This window comes from Aethalodelphis obliquidens, unplaced genomic scaffold (genome assembly GCF_003676395.1).
Source record: "Aethalodelphis obliquidens isolate GAN/ISIS:26980383/991018 unplaced genomic scaffold, ASM367639v1 scaffold5, whole genome shotgun sequence".
In the NCBI taxonomy this organism is placed as follows: domain Eukaryota; kingdom Metazoa; phylum Chordata; class Mammalia; order Artiodactyla; family Delphinidae; genus Aethalodelphis; species Aethalodelphis obliquidens.
In genome coordinates this window covers 28,124,063-28,148,567 of record NW_020837949.1, presented here as the reverse complement: position 1 = coordinate 28,148,567, position 24,505 = coordinate 28,124,063, and the positions used below count along the sequence as shown (strand labels likewise).

At 39.5% G+C, this 24,505-nt stretch overlaps 1 protein-coding gene across 4 annotated transcripts in view; it reads right to left on the bottom strand.

Moving 5' to 3' along the window:
• Window positions 1-24,505, bottom strand: part of AASS (aminoadipate-semialdehyde synthase) — a 69,796-nt gene that overhangs the window by 31,146 nt on the left and 14,145 nt on the right. For 3 of the 4 annotated variants that reach the window (XM_027102076.1, XM_027102079.1, XM_027102077.1), the window contains exons 4-11: window positions 23,805-23,889; window positions 20,885-20,952; window positions 20,631-20,777; window positions 19,635-19,713; window positions 19,374-19,501; window positions 17,814-17,962; window positions 15,402-15,524; window positions 14,904-15,015 (exon numbers count right to left, since the gene is read on the bottom strand). In XM_027102076.1, the coding sequence (XP_026957877.1) occupies window positions 14,904-15,015; window positions 15,402-15,524; window positions 17,814-17,962; window positions 19,374-19,501; window positions 19,635-19,713; window positions 20,631-20,777; window positions 20,885-20,952; window positions 23,805-23,889 (891 nt within the window). Of the gene's footprint in view, window positions 1-14,903; window positions 15,016-15,401; window positions 15,525-17,813; window positions 17,963-19,373; window positions 19,502-19,634; window positions 19,714-20,630; window positions 20,778-20,884; window positions 20,953-23,804; window positions 23,890-24,505 lie in introns of those variants that run through there. The other variant, XM_027102080.1, reaches the window with a different exon arrangement.

Genomic DNA, 24,505 nt, shown 5'->3' with positions numbered 1-24,505 from the left:
TAGAATCCTTGAATAGACTGCCAAAGGGTAAAGGTCATATAAGTCAGTATGATTGCTTCTGATGGCCAATGAGACGATCATTCCTTCTTTATCCATGGGTTAAGGTCCAGAGCACTCATCCAACTACGAAAGTGTAAAATGTACCTACCAGATGCTGGCAAGACAGTATCTGTTTACTGTATTAAAATAAATATAAAACTACTTCCATGTGTCTAAAACATAAGGCACCTAGGCTCTCTATTGCTGGGATAATGGCAAAGCCAGGGCATTCTTTGGGAAACTGATGAAATGGACACACCTGGGGTCTCCCCACTGCTTGTTTCTCCCAGGCACCTTTGGAGTATTTCCTTCTCAAGCTGACTTCTCCACCTACCAACCCTGTCTACAAACCAGGAGCCATCAGTAAGTAGACAATGAAATGAGTTCGCATTTCACTCGGTATACGGTTAAACCGCTGAACTCTTGTGTATCTTTTCACTCTCTCTCTGCTCTTTATCTCTTAATTCCACAGCTTTATTTAGGCCTTACTGGGACCATGGGAACTACTTCCCACCCCTCTTTCCTCCATTTATCTCCAATCTACAACACAAATCTGATTATTTCTCCTGTGCCTATTTAAAATAATTCAGTAGCTTTCCGTTGCCTTCAAGTTAGTCTCAGGCTCCTCTACAGTCTGACTCTGCCTCTCCTGCTTCAACCCTCCCATTGGCCTCACACCCGACACTTCAGTCCTGCTAACAGCGTGGAGCTGTGTATCTGCATCACACCCTCACCTGCCTCTGTGCCACACCATGTAGACGCTTCCCATGCTATTCCTCTACCTGGAACTCCTCCTCTTTGGTCTCCAAGATGCAGCTGAAGAATTGCCTCCTCTGAAAAGCCTTTACCAAAATCTGCCCCCAGGCAGACCTGGAAAGTAGGAACTGCACTTGGCATCTTGCTGTATGCCTACTACATTATAAAATGGTAAATATTCAATAAATACCTTAGTGGATACATGCAATAATTACTTAAAATTCAATGGATTTTTTTTCTCCAAGGAAACTAATAATTGTCTTGAACTGCAGTCCTCAGAGATGCCAATCCTCATTTCGTTTTTTTTTTTTTTTTGGCCATGCTACACGGTATGCGGGATCTTAGTTCCCCAACCAGGGATAGAACCCGTGCCCCCTGCAGTGGAAGCGTGGAACTTAACCACTGGACCAACGGGGAAGTCCCTAATAATTGTCTTGAGTCCACCTAAAGAAAGGCAAACATAAAAGACAACAAAAGGCTGTTTGATCACTGCATTTGACTGTCTCCCTTGCTAGAATTCGACCAGTACAAAACCGCAAGCACAAGCCTCCTGGAACATGTGGTATGTCTTGTCACTTCCACATATAACACCTTTGAGGCTCATCACTCTTTTTTTTTTTTAATACATTTATTTTATTTACTTATTTATTTTTGGCTGTGTTGGGTCTTCGTTGCTGCCCTCGGGCTTTCTCTGCAGCAAGCGGGGGCTACTCTTCATTGCGGTGCGTGGGTTTCTCATTGCGGTGGCTTCTCTTGTTGCGGAGCACGGGCTCTAGGTGTGCAGGCTTCAGTAGTTGTGGCACAGGGGCTCAGTAGTTGTAGCACGCGGGCTCAGTAGTTGTGGCTCACAGGCTCTAGAGCGCAGGCTCAGTAGTTGTGGCCCACAGGATTAGTTGCTTCCCGGCATGTGGGATCTTCCCGGATGGGGGCTGGAACTTGTGTCCCCTGCATTGGCAGGCAGATTCCTAACCACTGCGCCACCAGGGAAGTCCCTCATCAGTCTTTTCTAAATTAATTTCAAGCTATTTATCCTGGTGTTAAGACCCTTTTAACACAAAACCAACATATTTACCTTAACTCCACCAGACCAGACAACGCACAGAAAGCTTACATTAAATTACTCCCACCTTTGCTGCCGTCTCCATCACACAGGATGCCTCCCACACCTACGCAAATGAACAGATCCTATACATCTACCAAGAGCCAGCTCAAATGTCACCTTCCCTGACTTTCCCAACAGGGCAGATCCTCTCCCTCCACAACATCATTGGCATCTTTCTGATGGCTGTCACATTCCATCTTATGGCAGAGTTGCACACTCATCTTATCCCCTTCCTGGACCTCATACTCCTATAGGTCAGAAACTGTGTTTTAATTCTCTTCACTTATATGTGTGCCTTGTTCCAACAGACAAGAAATATCTATTGAACTCAACTGAAACAAAACTTCCATATTGGTTCAAAATGATATCTTGTGCCCTGCAGTGCTACAGGGTCCATAGGGACCTCAAGTCAAAAAGGAAAATCTGTGGGAAATAGGACAGTGCATATACCGGCATACCTTGTTCTATTGTGTTCAGTTTACTGTGGTTTACAGGTACTGATTTTTTTTTTTTTTTTTTTACAAATTGAAGGTTTGTGGCAACCCTGTGTCGGGCAAGTCTATCAGTACCATTATTCCAAAAGCATTTGTTCACTTCATGTCTCTGTGTCACATTTTGGTAACTCTCCCAATATTTCAAAATTTTGCATTATTATTATTTTTGTTAAGCTGATCTGTGATCAGTGATCTTTAATGTTACTATTGCAAAAAGATAATGACTCATTGAAGGCTCAGATGATGGTTAACATATTTTAGCAATAAAGTATTTTTTTAATTGAAGTAGAGTTGATATACAATATTGTATTTCTTAATTAAGGTATGTACATTTTCTTTAGACTTAATGCTATTGCACACTTAATAGACTACAGTATAGTTTAAACATAACTTGTATATGCACTGGGAAATCAAAAAAATTTGTGTGACTCACTTTATTGTGATATTCACTTTACTGCCGTGGTCTGAAATTAAACCCACAATATCTCCGAGGTACTTTAAGTATAGCTCCCATACCATTATCAGAAAAGAATACAGAAAATATACTTAATTTTTTAGTGGTAAGCAGATACACATAGTATTAAAACTACATAGAGACACTCATCAGTTTTCAAAAATGTCCAGTGCTCAAAGACAGGCTGAGATAGATGTCTCCAAGACAATCCCACCACACTGTTTGGAAGACCTTAGTGACATATAAAAGGAAGGAGCTGTGACAACTTAGGGAAGTTGGCTTTGTCAACAGACATCGAAGCACTTTTCTTAGATGTAGTCACCAATGTGGAAGCAATGGCTGGGACGCTGAGCAGAGAGAAACTGAGAAGAGCTTTCGGCTGACCTTAAACAATAGGGTGACAAAAACTGGAGCTTAAGTTCTGTTGAAGGGGATCCTAATAAAGGCCAGATTTTCATTTGCGATCCTGAAAGACTATATTCTAAATAAATGGTAAATTGAAAAACAGCAGTTTTCCAAAGGACCAAAGCCCACCTTTGAATCATCAATTGAGGTGATTTTTTTCCTAGACTATCCCCCTGCCAGAAACAAAGGAAATCTTCTCTGAAAAAAAATACACAAAATCCAGAGCCTCAAATCATCTCTAAAATTTTATAGATACAATATCCAACATTCAATCAAAACCAAACAGGCATAGTAAGTGATAAGAATTGACTGAAAACCAAGAAGAAGTAAAACAAAGAACATAAACAGACCCAAACGTTCACTGTAATTATCAGAAGTGGTTTAAACTCGGATTAATATGTTCAAAAAATAAAATTTTCCCCAAAAAGGCAAAACTAATCCATAGTTTTTAGTCAAGATGGTAGGTACCTTTCAGAAGGAGAGTGGGAACGGTGCTGGGAGAGGCACAAGGGGATTTCTGGGATGTTAACATTGTTCTCTTTTTTACCTATGTAGTGTTCACATGGGTGTCTTTGTGATAATTTATCATGCTGTATACTTACATATCACTTATCTGTGAGACTTTAATATTTTATGCTATTATATAATGTAAAAAAATTATATTCTTCTTTAAGAAAAATTTTATTTAAATTTTACTTATCCCTCATCAGTTACATGGGCTAACCCTCAAACACACTTTACTAAGGATTTCATTGAATTGGCTTGCTTTTCTCCTAACATCTGTATGAGATCAACTGTACTGAATGAATGGCAATTTTGATTAAGGACAAATTGGAATGAAAAACTGTGATCTAAGGTTCAAAAGAAATAAACTTGTAGGGCTTCCCTGGTGGCACAGTGGTTAAGAATCCGCCTGCCAATGCAGGGCACATGGGTTCAAGCCCTGGTCCGGGAAGATCCCACATGCTGTGGAGTAACGAAGCCCACGGGCCACAACTACTGAACCTGTGCTCTAGAGCCTGTAAGCCACAACTACTGAGCCCACGTGCCACAACTACTGAAGCCTGCACATCTAGATCCCGTGCTCCACAACAAGAGAAGCCACCGCAATGAGAAGCCCGTGCACCGCAACGAAGAGTAGCCCCTGCTCACTGCAACTAGAGAAAGCCCGCGCACAGCGACAAAAGACCCAACTCAGCCATAAATAAATAAATAAATAGATTAATTAATTAAAAAAAGAAAGAAACTTGTAATTGAAATTTTGAAACATAATAATTTGTGACTTGCAAATGGCTAGTAACAGCTTCTTAGAATGGCAAATGATTTTAGAGCAGCCAAACAAAAAGCCATTTCAAGAAATAACAGTCAAATCCATTCACAAAGGCAAATTAGCATGCAACATTTTCCATATTTTGGCCTAATAAGGTAAGAGTTGCACTGAAATGCATACTTGTAAGATTCAAAAGATGGATTAAAGCCAAAGGCTCACCGATAGCTCTTCTAGCTACTCCAAAGCTCTGCTGGAGTCAAGCTGATTTAATTAATGTATTATGACTGGGGAGTTCTCTTTTAGGTAGGGACTAAGCTCTAAGAGACCATCCCTTCTACGCATAACAACTATAAACTCTGGACAGAATACAAACAAAACTAACTACGTGAGGGCTTCAGAGAATGAAGAATAGCAGGCGGTTTGGGGAGAGTGTCAAAACTCGGAAGAAATCAGCAGTGCCGTAGTTGAGCTTGCTGTTCTCTTGGCATTGCCCTGAGGAGGGGCCACGTGGTGTGAAGAGCTAAAAACCTGCAAGCAAGCTCACTGACTTTCTGATCTGAGGAAACAGGGCTAAAACCCACAGCACCACAGCCTCTGGAGTGTGACTGGAAAATGCCAAAAAGGACAGATTCAGATAAAGTGAAGCCCAACTTCCATGTAAACTCTGGTCCAAGTCTGGAAGGACTGAGCATGTGCAGGTCAGATTACAAGCAATCCAGATAAGGATGAAAGAGCTGAACTTGAGCTACCTGTCTCAGGTGAGACAGAGTTTTCAGTTTAAGTCTAGCCAAGTTAATAAACCAAACAAAATCAACACTTTTCAGAGAAATGTAGCAATCCAGAATCTCCACAGCATGACTCTTCACCTCATCCAGGATGTTCTCCAAAACTATTCAGCTTAAGAAAACGAGAAAACTATGACGTGATCCATTCTCAAGGGAAAAGACAATCAATACATGTCAAGCCCAAGTTTACCCAGAATTTTGGAAATATGAGGTAGACTGTAAAGTGGCTTTTACAGCTGTGCTCCATGTGATAGAGGAAATTACACTCATAATAAATAAAAAGATAGAAATTCTCAGGAGAGAAAGAGAAAAAAATGTACTAAATGGAAAGTTTAGAACTAAAAGAGAATATCTGAAATAAAAATTCAAGTAAAGAGCTAAAGGAAGTTATTGATTCTTCAGGGAAATGATACCAGAGGGAAATGAATGAACATCACTGAAAATAGTAAACATCTAGGTAAATTTATTATTACTTTTTAAATATACACATGCTTTTCACCACTTAAACATTTACAATTACAGAATGTTAGAACTAGAGGGACCATTAAGATTATATATTAAAACCACCTTACTTTACAGGTGAAACATCTGAGGCTCAGAAAGGAAGTGACTGCCCGGCTCAAGGCCATAAAGCAAGTGATTGTCTCCAGTAAAACCTGGCATTTATACTCTCTTTCTCAGGCTACTTTAATCCCTCAGCACCAATTCCAGACACACTGCAGATCCAGTACTGCATCAGCAAGCTTTCTCAGCCTTAACTTCTTTGTGTCTCAGTTTTCTAATCAGTACAATGGGTTGATAATGGTACCTACCTGAAGGGGTGATCACGAGTATTTAAAAATAAAAATATATAAAGTAATTTGAACACTGTCTGGAACATAGTAAGTGCTATATAATATTGTTTCCAACCATGATAATGCCTGCCACCATCATTTTCTAAAGCCTGTTACATCTCCCTGCTGACATATTCCAGGAGGAAAAACAAAGGGTCAAAATAGAATAATTTGTGAAAGAAAAGAAGAAAATGGGCTGGAAGTTGCACTTATTAATACCACACTACCTATTGCCCCATTTTAGTATGAGAGCTCCTGAGTGAAACCATGGATGAAAAGGACAAGAGCCACTCTTCATACCTTTGGAACCATTGCCTGAGGCAGACAGCCATAAGCAATAGAAATAAAGCAGGATGGGTATAAATGCTTAGGATAAATACTGAAATAAGAAAGCTTTTCCCGAAAAAGAAAATGGAATTTAGATAACACCGTATTTCAGCAGTCAATCGCTGATCACAGTAAATAATACATGACCAGTGGACCTTCAAGACAGCAGAGGAGAAAGACGTGGAGATCACCTGCCTCCCCACAAATACATCAAAAATACATCTACGTGTGGAACAACTCCTACAGAACACCTACTGAACGCTGGCAGAAGACCTCAGACTTCCCAAAAGGCAAGAAACTTCCCACCTACCTGGGTAGGGCAAAAGAAAAAAGAAAAAACAGAGACAAAAGAATAGGGATGGGGCCTGCACCTCGGGGAGGAAGCTGTGAAGGAGGAAAAGTTTCCACACACTAGGAAGCCCTTCGCGGGCAGAGACTGCGGGTGGCAGAGGGGGGAAGCTTCGGAGCCACGGAGCAGAGCACAGCAACAGGTGTGCCGAGGGCAAAGTGGAGAGATTCCCGCACAGAGGATCGGTGCTGACCAGCACTCACCAGGCCGAGAGGCTTGTCTGCTCACCCGCCGGGGCGGGCGGGGCTGGGAGCTGAGGCTCGGGCTTCGGGGGTCAGATCCCAGGGAGAGGACTGGGGTTGGCTGCCTGAACACAGCCTGAAGGGGGCTAGTGAGCCACAGCTAATCGGGAGGGAGTCCGGGAAAAAGTCTGGAACTGCCTAAGAGACAAAAGACCATTGTTTCGGGATGCGCAAGGAGAGGGGATTCAGAGCACAGCCTAAACGAGCTCCAGAGATGGGCGCAAGCCGCGGCTATCAGCGCAGACACCAGAGACGGGCATGAGATGCTAAGGCTGCTGCTGCAGCCACCAAGAAGCCTGTGTGCAAGCACAGGTCACTGTCCACACCTCCCCTCCCGGGAGCCTGTGCAGCTCAGCCTGCCACTGCCAGGGTCCCATGATCCAGGGACAACTTCCCGGGAGAACACACGGCACGCCTCAGGCTGTTGCAACATCATGCCGGTCTCTGCCACCAGAGGCTCACCCCTCATTCTGTACCCCTCCCTTCCCCCAGGTGAGTGAGCCAGAGCCCCCTAATCAGCTTCTCCTTTAACCCGTCCTGTCTGGGTGGGAACAGACACCTGAGGGCGACCTACACGCAGAGGCAGGGCCAAACCCAAAGCTGAACCCCAGGAGCTGTGCGAACAAAGAAGAGAACGGGAAATGTCTCTCAGCAGCCTCAGGAGCAGCAGATTGACTCTCCACAGTCAACTTGATGTACCTGCACCTGTGGAATACCTGAATAGACAACGAATCACCTCAAAATTGAGGTGGTGGACTTCGGGAGCAACTCTAGACTTGGGGTTTGCTTTCTGTGTCTAATTTGTTTCTGGTTTTATGTTTATCTTAGTTTAGTATTTAGAGCTTAATATCACTGTTAGATTTGTTTATTGATTTGGTTAGTCTCTTCCTTTTTATATATTTTTTTTCTTTTTCTCTTTTTGTGTGTATGTGTATGATTCTTTGTGTGATTCTGTCTGTATAGCTTTGCATTTACCATTTAACCTAGGGTTCTATATGTCCACTTTTTTGGGGTTTTTTTGTTTTGTATAGTATTTACCGTTAGTTATCATTGGTGGATTTCTTTATTGGTTTGGATGCTCTCTGCTTTCTTTCTTTTATTTTTTTTTAAATTTATTTTATTTTTATTCTTGGGTGCATTGGGTCTTTGTTACTGCGTGAGGGCCTTCTCTAGTTGCGGCGAGTGGGGGCTACTCTTCATTGCAGTGCGCAGGCTTCTCATTGCGGTGGCTTCTCTGGCTGCTGAGCACGGGCTCTAGGCAAGCGGGCTTCAGTAGTTGTGGCGCGCAGGCTCTAGAGCACAGGCTCAGTAGTTGTGGCACACAGGCTTAGTTGCTCTGCGGCATGTGGGATCTTCCCGGACCAGGGCATGAACCCGTGTCCCAGGCATTGGCAGGAAGATTCTTAACCACTGCACCATGAGGGAAGTCCTCTTTCTTTTTTTTTAAATTATTTTGTTAATTTTTAATAATATATATTTTTAATAACTTTATTTTATTTTTTTTTCTTTCTTTCTTTTTTTCTCCATTTTCTTCTGAGCCGTGAGGCTAACATGGTCTTGGTGCTCTGGCTGGGTGTCAGGCCTGAGTCTCTTAAATGGGATAGCAGAGTTCAGGACACTGGTCCACCAGAGACCTCAGACCCCACATAATACCAAACGATGAAAGCTCTCCCAGAGATCTCCATCTCAATGTGAAGACCCAGCTCCACTCAAAGACCAGTAAGCTACAGTGCTGGACACCCTATGCCAAACAACTAGCAAGACAGGAACCCAACCCCATCCATTAGCAGAGACGCTACCTAAAATCATAATAAGTCCACAGACACCCCAAAAGACACACCAGACGCAGTCCTGCCCACGAGAAAGACAAGATCCAGCCTCATCCACCAGAACACAAGCAAAAGTCCCCTCCACAAGGAAGTTCACACAAACCACTGAACCAACCTTACCAACTGGGGGCAGACACCAAAAACAACGGGAACTACGAACCTGCAGCCTGCAAAAAGGAGACCCCAAACACAGTAAGTTAAGAAAAATGAGAAGACAGAGAAATACACAAAATATGAGGGAGCAAGGTAAAAACCTACCAAACCAAACAAATAAAGAGGAAAAAGGCAGTCTACCTGAAAAAGAATTCAGAGTAATGATAGAAAAGATGATCCAAAATCTTGGGAAACAAGTGGAGAAAATACAAGAAACATTTAACAAGGACCTAGAAGGACTAAAGAGCAAACAAACAATGATGAACAACACAATAAATGAAATTAAAAATTCTCTAGAAGGAATCAATAGAAGAATAACTGGGGCAGAAGAAAGGATAAGAGCAGAGCAGGAAAGGATTTTCTGCAGAGCAGAAAAAAGAAAAAGAATGAAAAGAATTGAGGACAGTCTCAGAGACCTCTGGGACAATATTAAAAGCACCAACATTTGAATTATAGGGGTCCCAGAAGAAAAAGAGAAAAAGAAAGGGTCTGAGAAAATATTTGAAGAGATTATAGTTGAAAACTTCCCTAATATGGGAAAAGAAATAGTCAATCAAGTCCAGGAAGTGCAGAGAGTCCCATACAGGATAAATCCAAGGAGGAACACACAAAAACAAATATTAATCAAACTATCAAAAACTAAATACAAAGAAAAAATATTAAAAGCAGCAAGGGAAAAGCAACAAATAACATACAAGGGAATCCCCATAAGGTTAACAGCTGATTTCTCAGCAGAAAATCTGCAAGCCAGAAGGGTGTGGCAGGACATATTTAAAGTGACAAAAGGGAAAAACCTACAACCAAATTACTCTACTCAGCAAGGATCTCATTCAGATTCGATGGAGAAATTAAAAGCTTTACAGACAAGTAAAAGCTAAGAGAATTAAGCACCACCAAACCAGCTTTACAGCAAATGCTAAAGGAATTTCTCTAAGAAGGAAACACAAGACAAGGAAAAAACCTATAAAAACAAACCCAAAACAATAAAGAAAATGGTAATAGGAACATACATATTGATAATCACTTTAAATGTAAATGGATTAAATGCTTCAACCAAAAGACACAGGCTTGCTGAATGGATATAAAAACAAGACCCATATGTATGCTGTCTACAAGAGACCCACTTCAGACCTAGGGACACATACAGACTGAAAGTAAGGGGATGGAAAAAGATATTCCATGCAAATGGAAACCAAAAGAAAGCTGGAGTAGCAATTCTCATATCAGACAAAATAGACTTTAAAATAAAGACTATTAGAAGAGACAAAGAAGGACACTACATAATGATCAAGGGATCAATCCAAGAAGAAGATATAACAACTGTAAATAGTTATGTATCCAACATAGGAGCACCTCAATACATAAGGAAAATGCTAACAGTAATGAAAGGGGAAATCGACAGTAACACAATCATAGTAGGGGGCTTTACCACCCCACTTTCACCAATGGACAGATCATCCAAAATTAAAATAAATAAGGAAAGACAAGCTTTAAATGATACATTAAACGACATGGACTTAACTGGTATTTATAGGACATTCCATCCAAAAACAACAGAACACATATTCTTCTCAAGTTCTCATGGAACACTCTCCAGATAGACCATATCTTGGGTCACAAATCAAGCCCTGGTAAATTTAAGAAAATTGAAATCGTATCAAGTATGTTTTCTGACCACAATGCTATGAGACTAGATATCAATTACAGGAAAAAAAACCTGTAAAAAATACAAACACATGGAGCTTAAGCAACACACTACTTAATAACCAAGAGATCACTGAAGAAATCAAAGAGGAAATGAAAAAATACCTAGAAACAAATGACAATGAAAACACAACAACCCCAAACCAATGGGATGCAGCAAAAGCAGTTATAAGAGGGAAGTTTATAGCAATACAATCCTACCTCAAGAAACAAGAAACATCTCAAATAAACAACCTAACCTTACACCTAAAGTAATTACAAAAAGAAGAACAAAAAAATCCCAAAGTTAGAAGAAGGAAAATAATAAAGATCAGATCAGAAATAACTGAAAAAGAAATGAAGGATACGACAGCAAAGATCAATAAAACTAAAAGCTGGTTCTTTGAGAAGATAAACAAAATTGATAAAACATTAGCCAGACTCATCAACAAAACAAGGGAGAAGACTCAAATCAACAGAGTTAGAAATGAAAAAGAAGTAACAACTGACACTGCAGAAATACAAAGGATCATGAGAGATTACTACAAGCAACAATATGCCAATAAAATGGACAACCTGGAAGAAATGGAAAAATTCTTAGAAAAGCACAACCTTCCGAGACTGAACCAGGAAGAAATAGAAAATATAAACAGACCAATCACAAGTACTGAAATTGAGACTGTGATTAAAAATCTTCCAACCAACAAAAGCCCAGGACCAGATGGCTTCAAAGCCATCAAATGTTTGACTTCAAATGTTTGAATTCTATCAAACATTTAGAGAAGAGCTAACACCTATCCTTCTCAAACTCTTCCAAAATATAGCAGAGGGAGGGACACTCCCAAACTTATTCTACGAGGCCACCATCACCCTGATACCAAAACCAAAGATGTCACAAAGAAAGAAAACTACAGGCCAATATCACTGATGAATATAGATGCAAAAATCCTCCAGAAAATACTAGCAAACAGAATCCAACAGCACAATAAAAGGATCATACACCATGATCAAGTGGGATTTATCCCAGGAATGGAAGGATTCTTCAATATACGCAAATCAATCAATGTGATACACCATAATACCAAATTGAAGGATAGAAACCATATGATAATCTCAATAGTTACAGAAAGCTTTTGACAGAATTCAACAGCCATTTATGATAAAAACTCTCCAGAAAGTAGGCATAGAGGGAACTTACCTCAACATAATAAAGGCCATATATAACAACCCCACAGCCAACATCGTCCTCAATGGTGAAAAACTGAAACCATTTCAGCTAAGATCAGGAGCAAGACAAGGTTGTCCACTCTCACCACTATTATTCAACATAGTTTTGGAAGTTTTAGCCACAGCAGTCAGAGAAGAAAAAGAAATAAAAGGAATCCAAATCAGAAAAGAACAAGTAAAACTGTCACTGTTTGCAGATGACATGATACTATACATAGAGAATCCTAAAGATGCTACCAGAAAACTACTAGAGCTAATCAATGAATTTGGTAAAGTAGCAGGATACAAAATTAATGCACAGAAATCTCTGGCATTCCTATACACTAATGATGAAAAATCAGAAAGAGAAATTAAGTAAACACTCCCATTTACCACTGCAACAAAAAGAATAAAATACCTAGGAATAAACCTATGTAAGGATACAAAAGACCTGTATGCAGAAAACTATAAGATACTGATGAAGGAAATTAAAGATGATACAAACAGAGAGATATACCATGCTCTTGTATTGGAAGAACCAACATTGTGAAAATGACTATACTACCCAAAGCAATCTACAGATTCAATGCAATCCTTATCAAACTACCAATGGCATTTTTCACAGAACTAGAATAAAAAATTTCACAATTTGTATGGAAACACAAAAGACCCCGAATAGCAAAAGCAATCTTGAGAACAAAAAACGGAGCTGGAGGAATCAGGCTCCCTGACTTCAGACTATACTACAAAGCTACAGTAATCAAGACAGTATGGTACTGGCACAACAACAGAAATATAGATCAATGGAACAGGATAGAAAGCCCAGAGATAAACCCATGCACATATGGTCACCTTATATTTGATAAAGTAGGCAAGAATATACAAGGGAGAAAAGACAGCCTCTTCAATAAATGGTGCTGGAAAAACTGGACAGCTATTTGTAAAAGAATGAAATTAGAACACTCCCTAACGCCACACACAAAAATAAACTCAAAATGGATTAAAGACCTAAATGTAAGGCCAGACACTATAAAACTCTTAGAGGAAAACATAGGTAGAACACTCAATGACATAAATCACCGCAAGAGGGCTTCCCTGGTGGCACAGTGGTTGGGGGTCCGCCTGCCAATGCAGCGGACGCGGGTTTGTGCCCCGGTCCGGGAGGATCCCACATGCCGCTGAGCTGCTGGGCCCGTGAGCCATGGCCACTGAGCCTGCGTGTCCAGAGCCTGTGCTCCGCAGCGGGAGAGGCCGCAGCAGTGAGAGGCCTGCGTACCGCAAAAAAATAAATAAATAAATAAAAATAAATCACTGCAAGATCCTTTTTGACCCACCTCCTAGAGAAATGGAAATAAAAACAAAAATAAACAAATGGGACCTCATAAAACCTAAAAGCTTTTGCCTAGCAAAGGAAACCATAAACAAGACGAAAAGACAACCCTCAGAATGAGAAAAAATATTTGCAAATAAAGCAACTGACAAAGGATTAATCTCCAAAATCTACAAGCAGCTCATGCAGCTCGATATCAAAAAAACAAACAACCCAATCCAAAAATGGGCAGAAGACCTAAATAGACATTTCTTCAAAAAAGATATACAGATTGCCAAGAAACACATGAAAGGATGCTCAACATCACTAGTCACTAGAAAAATGCAAATCAAAACTACAATGAGGTACCACCTCACACCAGTCAGGATGTCCATCATCAAAAAATCTACAAACAATAAATGCTGGAGAGGGTTTGGAGAAAAGGGAACCCTCTTGCACTGTTGGTGGGAATGTAAATTGATACAGCCACTATGGAGAACAGTATGTAGAGGTTCCTTAAAAAACTAAAAATAGAACTTCCATACAACCCAGTAATCCCACTGCTGGGCATATACCCTGAGAAGACCATAATTCAAAAAGAGTCATGTACCACAATGTTCACTGTAGCTCTATTTACAATAGCCAGGACATGGAAGCAACCTAAGTGTCTGTCGACAGATGAAGAGATAAAGAAGATGTGGCACATATATATAATGGAATATTAGCCACAAAAAGAAACGAAATTGAGTTATTTGTATTGAGGTGGATGTCCCTAGGGTGTGTCATACAGAGTGAAGTAAGTCAGAAAGAGAAAAGCAAATATCATATGCTAACACATATACGTGGAATCTTAAAAAAAAAAAAAAAAAAGTTTCTGAAGAGCCTAGGTGCAGGACAGGAATAAAGATGCAGACGTAGAGAATGGACTTGAGGACACACGGAGGGGGAAAAGTAAGCTGGGACGAAGTGAGAGAGTGGCAATGGACATATATACACTACCAAATGTAAAACAGATAGCTAGTCGGAAGCAACCGCATAGCACAGGGAGATCATCTGGGTGCTTTGTGACCACCTAGAGGGGTGGGATAGGGAGGGTGGGAGGGAGATGCAAGAGGGAGGAGATATGGGGATATATGTATATGTATAGCTGATTCACTTTGTTATACAGCAGAAACTAACAAACCATTGTAAAGCAATTATACTCCAATAAAGATGTTAAAAAATAATATTAATAATATATGACCAGAACATAGGCTGTCAATTAACCAAGCATGAGTGAGTAAAATCCAACAAAATTTTCTGTATTTCTGATTTTTCCAATCTATTAATCACAGCATAGTAAGAATGCCCCAAAATATGAATTGACCTAGAAAAGCAGAGAAAAAGTGAAAATAAAGTAAATCTTATTTCACATGTCAGGAACATTCTTAATAAAGTATGCATAATGAGAGGCAAATGCAATTGTAATTAAGCATGAAGGCAGTTACATATTTCCCATGAAACAATTATGCAGAATATGTAAAAATAAGAGTGTCAGTAAGTACTTCGGGGAAGCGCTGGCATTTCATTTTACAACAGATTTCTTAGACACAGAAGACCAGAACATTCATAAGATCACTCCAAAGTCCTATTTAAAGCCACAGAGGTGTTGCTACCAGTCCGCTTACCATTTCTTCAACATAAGGGTAAAGCATGTCTCCAAAGTATTCGGTAGATTCGATTGGAAGCTGTGCCGGCAAATTGTCAATGGAGCACATCAGAATCCCAGAGCCTTCGACGCTAGGAGAAGCAACGTGCTTTATTCGGATGGACAAAATTTATGTGTAAGCGCTAACTTTCGCAGATGTCTACTGCGTTATTTACACTTCATAATCATTTGTAATCTTCTACCACAGTATATAGGAAAATAAACAAGACTTTTCAAATAAAACTTTTCCCTTCTTCACAACCCATGGAAATGTAGTATGTGTGTGTGTGTATTTAAGTGCTCAAATCTGAATGTGGTTTTTCTACCAAATTTTTTAATATGCTTGAGCGTATCTCTGGAAATTTGCATAGCCTTCATAAAGCCGTGAAATATTGAGTATTTTAGAGTAGTATATCAAAGGAAGTAAATGATGCATTATTATGTATCTCTCCCCATCTAACAGCTTTAGCAAACTCACCTGTCATGAATAATATGCTGATCTGCATCATACATGCAGAAGGGATGCTCTATTGTCGTGCACTCAGTCATAAACTCAATAGATCCTCCGGTGTCAGCTGAAATGTCACATATTGCCACAAGTCTGTAAATAACATCAATACTTAGATGTGAACATGGATCTCTGAAGTCTCCGACAGAATTTAAAATGAGTAAAAATGAAAGGTGCTTGAACAATTTTCAATGTAGATGCTAAATATTTCCTAGGCTCCTTAGCTCTTTTTCCTACAGCTCACATGTTCAGGAAACTGTTCTTTTGGGATACAGAGAATCTTCCTAATAGGAGTTTTAGTCTCCCCAAGCAAAAAGAAAAAGAGGAAGAGGAGATGGATAGAGGAAGATAAGAAAGGAAAAGAGATAGAAGTAAAAGAAAAAAAAACCCTCCTTATACATACTACTATATATAAAATAGATAACTAATAAGGTCTATTGTATAGCAGAGGGGACCCTACTCAGTACTCTGTAATGGCCTCTATGGGAAAAGAATCTAAAAAAGAGTGGATAGGGAAGTCTCTGGTGGCTCAGTGGGTAAGACTCCACACTCCCAGTGCAGGGGGCCCAGGATCAATCCCTGGTCAGGGAACTAGATCTGCATGCATGCCACAACTAAGAAGTCCACATGCCGCAACTAAGACTCAGTGCAGCCTAAATAAATAAATATTAAAAATAAAAAAGAGTGGAGATATATATATATATATATATATATATATATATATATATATATAACTGGTTCACTTTGCTGTACAGCAGAAACAACACAACATTGTAAATCAACTATACTCCAATAAAAATGAAAAAAAAAACCCTCCCTAGAGAAATCATTGACAACAGCCTAAAGTTAAGCTAGTCAGCCAACTTTAAATAACTTAGCAAGTTCGACTACACTACCTCCACCCCGCTTAGTAATACATCATTTTATGTGTTATTACATAGAAATCTCTGGAATTATGAACAAAAGTCTCAGCCCAGGATTCGAAATCCTTTTGAAGTTGACCCCAATTTTCCTGCCGGATCTCTAATTTCCACTTGCCCATATAAACCCTATACTAGGGCTACAGTGTCCCACTCGCTGTCTTAAACTGTGCTTTGGTGGCTCCATAGTTATCAAGCACCAATCCTATCACTTGAAATCCCTGTTCTCACTCCTCCCTAGAGACTTTGCCGAGCCCATGCTCCCACTTTCTTCTAAACTCTTGCGATATTGATTGCTCCTAGCATTCCTTTGGAATTGAATTGATGCCAGCTACATGCCTGAGGGTAGCAACCACATTTTTTCTTTATCTCTCAGCTTAGCAGAGTGACAGGCAGACCAGGTGCTCCACAAATATTTATTTATTAACGAATTCATTCAACGTTTAGTAATTATTTGAATGAACATTATATGTCAAACAACGTACTGGGTACCTGTGGCCAAAACAAATAGGGCCCCTATCCTTAAGGAGATTAAGTTCTAGTAAGTTCTAGTGAGGCAGGAAATATCATAAACACAGGAAAATAAAAATCATAAACACATGAATTTCAGGGAAAAATATAGTAACAGACTGAAGAGTGATGGGAATGGGGAAGCAAGAGACGACCTCTCTGAGGAGCTTACTTTTGAGCTACGTGTGGAGTCCCATAAGAGAAGAGAATCTCAAGAAGGAGGAAAGGAAATAGACTCACAAACATAGAAAACAAACATATGGTTACCAAAGCGCAAAGGGGGGGGAGGGAGGGATAAATGAGGAGCTTGGGATTAACAGATATACACTACGATATATACAATGGATAAAAAATGAGGACCTACTGTATAGCACAGGGAACTATATTCAATATCTTATAATAACCTATAATGGAAAATAATCTGAAAAAGGAAAATATGTATATATATATATATACACATATATATATATATATAGATATATATATGTAACTAAATCACTGTGTTGTATACTTGAAACTAACAGGGCATTGTAAATCAACTAGACTTCAATAAAAAAAATAAACTTGCTCCCTAGAGCAAACAAACGAAAAAAAGAAACTTTGCAATCTCAGTTATCCCTAACATGTTATCACCGAGTCCAGCTGATCACTTAACACAGTTAAGCCCAGAACACTTTTTCTAACTTTCGGGATGTCACCTTATACATATATATATAACTGAATCACTTTGCTGTACATCTGAAACTAACAACATTATAAATCAACTATACTTTGATTAAAAAAAAAAAAAAGGAGGGAAGGTTAACTGTCAAATATTTCCAAGAGATTAAATAAGATACGTCAGACAACTGGTTATTAATAGTCAAGTCCTGTGCTATGTGGGTCCCCTATGTGTGATACCCTCACAGTGGGCCTTGCTGCTGAAAACTGCCATCATTGCTGAAGTCCTTACTTGTGTGGCAGTGCAGGGCAGCCTTCAACACCAGCAACTGAGGACTTGCCTGGAGCCAGGAGACTCTGAGCATCTTGGCGGGTTAGTAGGCGAGGAGTGTTTTGTTCCCAGTAGATTCCATTAATTAAACAAGTTGTATAGGGTGCAATCTGTAAAGCAGATTCCAAGGTCAGCGAGATAGGAAACAGCCTTTTTCAAAGCAGTGTGCTGAAAGACAGCTGTCAGTAAAGTTCATGAGAAATAATTTAACGTTATTTCTAATTGACTTCGTTATTTGCCAAGTCAGTGGCCACCTTTCGAAGCAAAGACGATAAATACCCACCCAGATTTCAGTGGAAAATTATCTCATTATAGAAAAACACATGAATATAAATACATTAATATCTGTGTTCTATAATGCCTTGCATAGCCAAGAAAAAGGAAATAACAGAAGTTCAAGTGACCAAGTGCTCTACTTCCAGCTCAGCCTCTAGTAGCATGTGATCTAAAGCATGCTACCTTAACTTCTCTGGGCTCTGTTTTCCTTACCTGCCAGGTGGGGATAACGTGTACCCTATTCCTCAAAGGAATGCTGTGAAGATTAAATCAGATAACATCTGTAAGCTCCATGGGCAAATGCGCTACATGCATGCATACATGGTAACTAGGTCATTATAAGTTTGGGGATGCATCCAATCACCAGTATTTCTGTGACTGGGGAAGAGAAGGGATGGAAACTTACTAGATTCAAAATTTTTCAATTTGAAACTAGTTTTATAATTCCTGTTTCTCAAGCATCTCAAGCATTTTCAAGCCACAGGTAAGAGTTCTTCTATAATATGCTCTACATGCTATAACACTAAATTTCATACCAGAATCTAAAAATGTTATATTGTTCAAATACATTTAAAATTATTTAAAATATTCCTTTTCACAATTAGATGCATGCATTTTTTTGTTGGTTTATTTTGAGAAGGACTGTTGCATGACCAATGACTACAAAACACACAAATATATTATCCTTCTTATAAGAAGAGACCAGAGTGTCCCCATCAGAAGGAGGATCTGAACTGGAAGTAACTTTTGTACAGTGGAGATGGGTCTTCCATAGCCATACTGTTTCACTCTGGTCCCCTGTAATCAATGGCATGTATTTCAAGATGGCTGGCTGAGGTTGACTGCAATTTGTGGCCATAGAAGGGATAGAACTATGTTGAGAACAACTCTCATAGACACTATGGTTTCTCAACAGTACTAACTAATTCAGGGTAAATACAGAAAAGAGTAACCCACAGGAAATGGTTTAGAGCAACTGGGCACATGCAGACCTGAAGGAGAAACAGAGTCAGTGAAGCAATGTGCACACCCATAGAAACTACCAAAGCCACAAAGCAAAGGCCACTCCAAACACCAAGAAAAGCCAACAACACCTAAGGACAACTCATAATACCCAAAGGACTCACCACAAGTCACTACGGAGAACTGAAAACCAACGTACACAATCACAATCTCTCTCCTTCAAAGCAGCCTAACTATAGTGTATCACGAGCAACCAACTCAAAAGCGAGGCATGATACTCACATCAGTATTAAAACGGCTTATGTAGCGCTCAGGGTATTTGTCATACTCTACAGGATCATAGATACCATCTGTTTTCCTGACGAGATGATGATGGCGACTTAACACTGTCCCGTACACTTTTCTCAGGTCTTGCAGAGGAGAAAGGAATTAGTAAAGTGGGTCACAAATGATAAAGGTTTATGGTGATAAAATATTATAACACTGAAACTGTTAAAAAAAACAGTAAAAGACACAAACACTCGCCCGCCCCGCCCTCCCTACCTCCATTTTGGGAAACTTCTTTTAATTCGTGCGGCTCCACGTATTCACAAGGTAATTCATTGAAGATTTCTTGGGCTCCCTGTAAATAATGCATGAGTGAAAACTCTAAAAATCAATCCGAAAAGAGCCAATACGATTTCCTGCAAAGGTTCCAACTCCTTTTCCCCACAATTTTATAGCTCAACTTGCCCTGCCCTGCAACTGGGACCACAGCACGGAAGCACAGGTGAGCCTCTTGCATGCAGCCTGTGAACCAACTTTTATTCCCATTTAAACACCACTCATTGGAAGGGGCTTTAATTTTTTTACTTAAAGTTATTCAGCATAGAAGCAAGGGGGTTTAAGAACTGACAGTACGATAAAAATATTTCTATTTAATTTTTGCTCCATTGCAGAAATTATTTCAAGTGGGGAAACTATATTTCCTACTTATATCAGATGGCTATCTCACAGTACAATATAAATAGTGATGTCCTGTTTGTAAAATATTTTCGCTGAAGAAAGATCTATTTTGCAGTTACAAGTTTCTCTATGGGATCAAAAAGACATTCTCGAAACTACCCCAGAAGGAAGAAAGTAACAATAGTAGTCTTGAGTTAAGCCTCTTAACATCTCTTGGCAAAACTCCAAATCTTGTAAAATTTACATCCTGGGGTCACTTCCAAATTTTGGGATATCTCAGTGATAGAGGTAAAGCAGAGCACCCTAAGAATAGACCTTTACACAACACGGAGTTATCCCTCTAAAAAGAAAAAAAGAAAAGAAACACCATTCAAAGCCTCTGACAGCTTGGAATCAACTCAAAGCAAAGACACTAAGTTTGGACCAGTACTGCACTTTACTGTGGGAAAAGTACATAGGTAAGAAAAGTACCAAGAACAGAATGCCCAGTCGTGGAAAAGAAGGGCTCTGAAATGTCACACAAAATGCCCACATCCTTTGGGTTAGTGTCAGAGTTTCAGACTGCTTTACAGAAAGAAGACAGTTGGAGCATACCTTAGATACATTACCAGTCCCTGTGAACACAAATGTTAAGGGCCCTATCGACTTTGGCATCAATCCCAGAGATATTTCATAGCCAGTGTCTCGGACAGCTTGCACAGCCTGACTGCTGTTCCTGTAGTTATGAGCCATGCCAATGTGCTACAAGCAAGCACACGTGGATCACGTTAGTCTACCACCCGAGACAGGTTTCTGTTCTTAAAATGTGACATGTATTTCAAAACAAATAGACACAATAAACATCTCACCATAAAAGGTGTGTGATGTCCCAAAGCAAGGAGCCTTAAACCCATTCCATGTAAAATGTTGATCATCCCTGTTGCAGAATCAGACCAACAGAAAGACCATTAGTTGGGAGGAGTTGAAGCTGTTCTCTCTACCTGTCCTCCAACCTGCTCCGTGCTCTGAGAAAGCACAGACCACAGCATCTCAGATTTGGAAGGGGCCCCAGTAGTCATCTTATCCATCCCCTCAACTTTCTGCCATCGAAAGCGTTAACCCAGCTGCACCCCGACCTGTCCCCTCCACATCCAATCCTGCTAAAACGGAAAGAGTGCCCCTCTTTTTCTCTAAGGTTAATCTCTCCACCTTTGCTCCAGATCCCATCCCTTCCTGTCTCTCTCAGGAATTTACTCTTGAATTATGTCCTCTCTCTATCCCTCTCTATTGGTTCATTCTTATCAACATTTAAACACGCCTCCATTTCTCTCATACCAAAAACAAATGAATAAGCAAAAAAGAAGTCACCATTGACCGACCCCTCCCCCCATCATTTCAGTGACCTACACAGCTAAACTCGTGGACACTTTTCAGATCTTGACTTACTTGTCAGAGGTATCTGGCAATGTAGAGCCCCTCTTTGTTGGGACTCTCTTCCCTCAGCTTGCCTGGCTTGAACATTTTCACCCTACATTTCTGCAGGCTCCACTTCCCATGCCCATTCCTTTTATATTAGTGCCTTGCCCTTTGCTTGGTATTGGTCACTCTCAGGATTCTGTCCCAGGCACTATTCTCTTCAATCTCCACATTTTTCCCTTAGCTAATCTCATGCATTCCTAAATTTCAAGTACTCTCTGTATGATGATGACTCCAAGTCTGTATCTCTAACGCAGATATTTTATTTCAAGACCCAACCAACCACCTTATGGATTTCTCAATCTGGATGTCCTTCACGTAGCAGAAACTTAGCATGCCTGTAACGAAGACCTCAGCATCCATTCTCCCCTTCTTTTCCGGAAGGGAACTTTCCCTCTCCATATCCCTGACAAATTTTCTTTGACCTTTTTTCTGATGTCAACTTTTAAAGGAATAATTTACATACAACAAATCACACCAATTTAAAGTCTATAGTTTGATAACTGTTAACAAATGCACACACCCATATTACCACCAACATAATCAAAATACAGAATATTCCCATCACTCCAGTCAATCCTCCCCGAACTTTGGCCCCAAACAACTACTGATTTTATTTGTCTCTATAGATTCGTTTCTTCTACAGTTGCATACAAATGAAATGTTAAGTATTTACTCTTCTTTGTGTGTCTGCTTTTACTCAGGAAAATGTTTTTGAGATTCGTGCATACTTTGTGCGTATAAGTAGTTTCCTTCTTTTTACTGCTGAGGAGTGTTCCATTCTATGGATGTACCACAGTTTATTTATCCATTCCTCTGCGGATTGTCTGGGCTATTATGAATGAAGCTACTATAAATAATTCTTTACAAAAAATAATTTGTTTCTCTTGATAAATGCCTATGAGTGGAATTTATTTTGTACATTGATATGCAAGTGTTTTATTTATTCTTGAGATGAGTCTTTCAAGGATTTGCCTATTTTGTCAACGTTGTCAAATTTATTGGCTTATTCATAATATTCCCTTATCATTTTTAATATCTGTGACATATATAGTGATGATTCCTCTTGTATTCCTAATATTGGTAAAAAGTGGCTTCTCTCTCTTTTTTTTAAAAATCAATCTAACTGGAGGTTTATCAATTTTATTGATTATTTTTTTAAAAAAAGAACTGGCTTTTGATTTTCTCTATTATTTTCCTGTTTTAATTTAATTGATGTTCCCTCTTATCAATATTATTTCCTTCCTTCTATTTGCTTTGGGTTAATTTTGGGTTAATTTTGGGTTAATTAATTTATTTTTCTAGCTTCTTCTGATGGAAATTTAGATTACTAATTTAAGAACTTTCTTCTTTTCTAATGAAAGCATTAGAATGCTATAAATTTCCTTCTAAGCACCACTTTACCTGCATTCCACAAATTTTGGTGTGCTGTGTTTTAAATTTTCATTCAATTCAAAATATTTTCTAATTTTTCCTGTGATGTCTTCTGGACTCATGGGTTATTCAAAAATACATTGTTTATCTTCCAAATATTTGGAAGTTTCCTATATATCTTTGTATTATGATTCCAAAATCAATTTTATTATAGTCAGAGCACATACTCTATGATTTCAGACCTTTTAAATTTATTAAAAATTGTTTTGTGACCTAGCATATGGACCATCTGGATGAATGTTCCACAGGAAAGGAATGTGTTCTATTCTGCAAGTTGCTGGGTGGAGTGCTGGGTGCTCAAGAACTTCCACTGATGTCAGGGCGGTTGATAGTGTTTTGTGTCCTCTATCCCTACAAATTTTCTGTCTACTTATTCTGACAATTATACACCTTCAAGTAGTCTAATCTGATATAGAGTTATAACATGTGGTGTTTCTCAACTAAAGATGGTCCAAAGTACTAACTGGGACAAAAATCAAGTACTGTTTTTCCCCAAACTCCAGCTTGTATCCTTGCTAGACTGCTCCTCTGTTGGCTCTTGTCCCCATACCTTTTCTCCCTCTTTTACCCTTTCTTCCATTCTTCAATTTCTCATCACCAAACTGACCTCTCTTTCCAGTCTTCCAAACAGTAAAAATTAAGAGCCTAAGCATAGCTGTTGTCCTTCTCCCTGCTCTCTTTTTCTTAATTTTTGTAATAAACATAGTTTAATGATTTTATTTTATTCCCCTGATATTCATCACCCTTAGTCACACCCCCATGTTTATTTTTATTGGTGGAAATGAACACTCCCATCCCCTTGCCACAAAAAAGAGAGAACGCAGTTACTCCCCAGGCAAATTTAGAAAATGGGTGATGTAACAGCCTTGGCATACCTACCTGCCACACCTGCCCACTGTCCAAACGCCACTACCCGTATTCCTCTATGATCCACCATTTTCTCATAATCAATAAGTCGGATTTCCTGAAGAAACAGTAAAAAATTTCTCAACCAGACCCATCCAGCTTAATTTGAATGAGTACAAAACATATATGAGCAAGTGATTATTTCACAGTATTCCCTCATAAAATAGATCTTGACTTGCCAGGTGCACCATGAAATATTTAGGAAATGCTGGGTCACAAACCAATGATAGGTTTGTGATGAGAAATGAAAGAATGGTCCTAGCAGGGTGCTAACACCCCTTGATAGTAGGCAATAAAATAACAAAGGCATGATTTCTTTTAACTTTTAGCCCAGCACCACTGACAAATATATCCACATACTGCCCCCACTCATCCTCACATCCTTCCCTCTAGTCTCAAAAACCACAAGTCTTTCCTGAGACTAATCCCTGTGAGCTAGACGTCAGCTTTACTCTATGTCTTCCAAGACCTCTCAAACTTTTTCTTTCTTTTCTTTCTTCCTTCTTTACACTGTTCCTTTCCCTCAGCCATTCTAAATACACCCAGGTCTCTCTTCTACTTTAAAAATAACAACTATACACCCTCTCAAGTCCATACACACAAATCTATCTCATTCTCTCTCTCTCTCCTTCTGTCTCTCTTAGTATCTCTCTGTTTCTCTGTCTCTCTCTTTT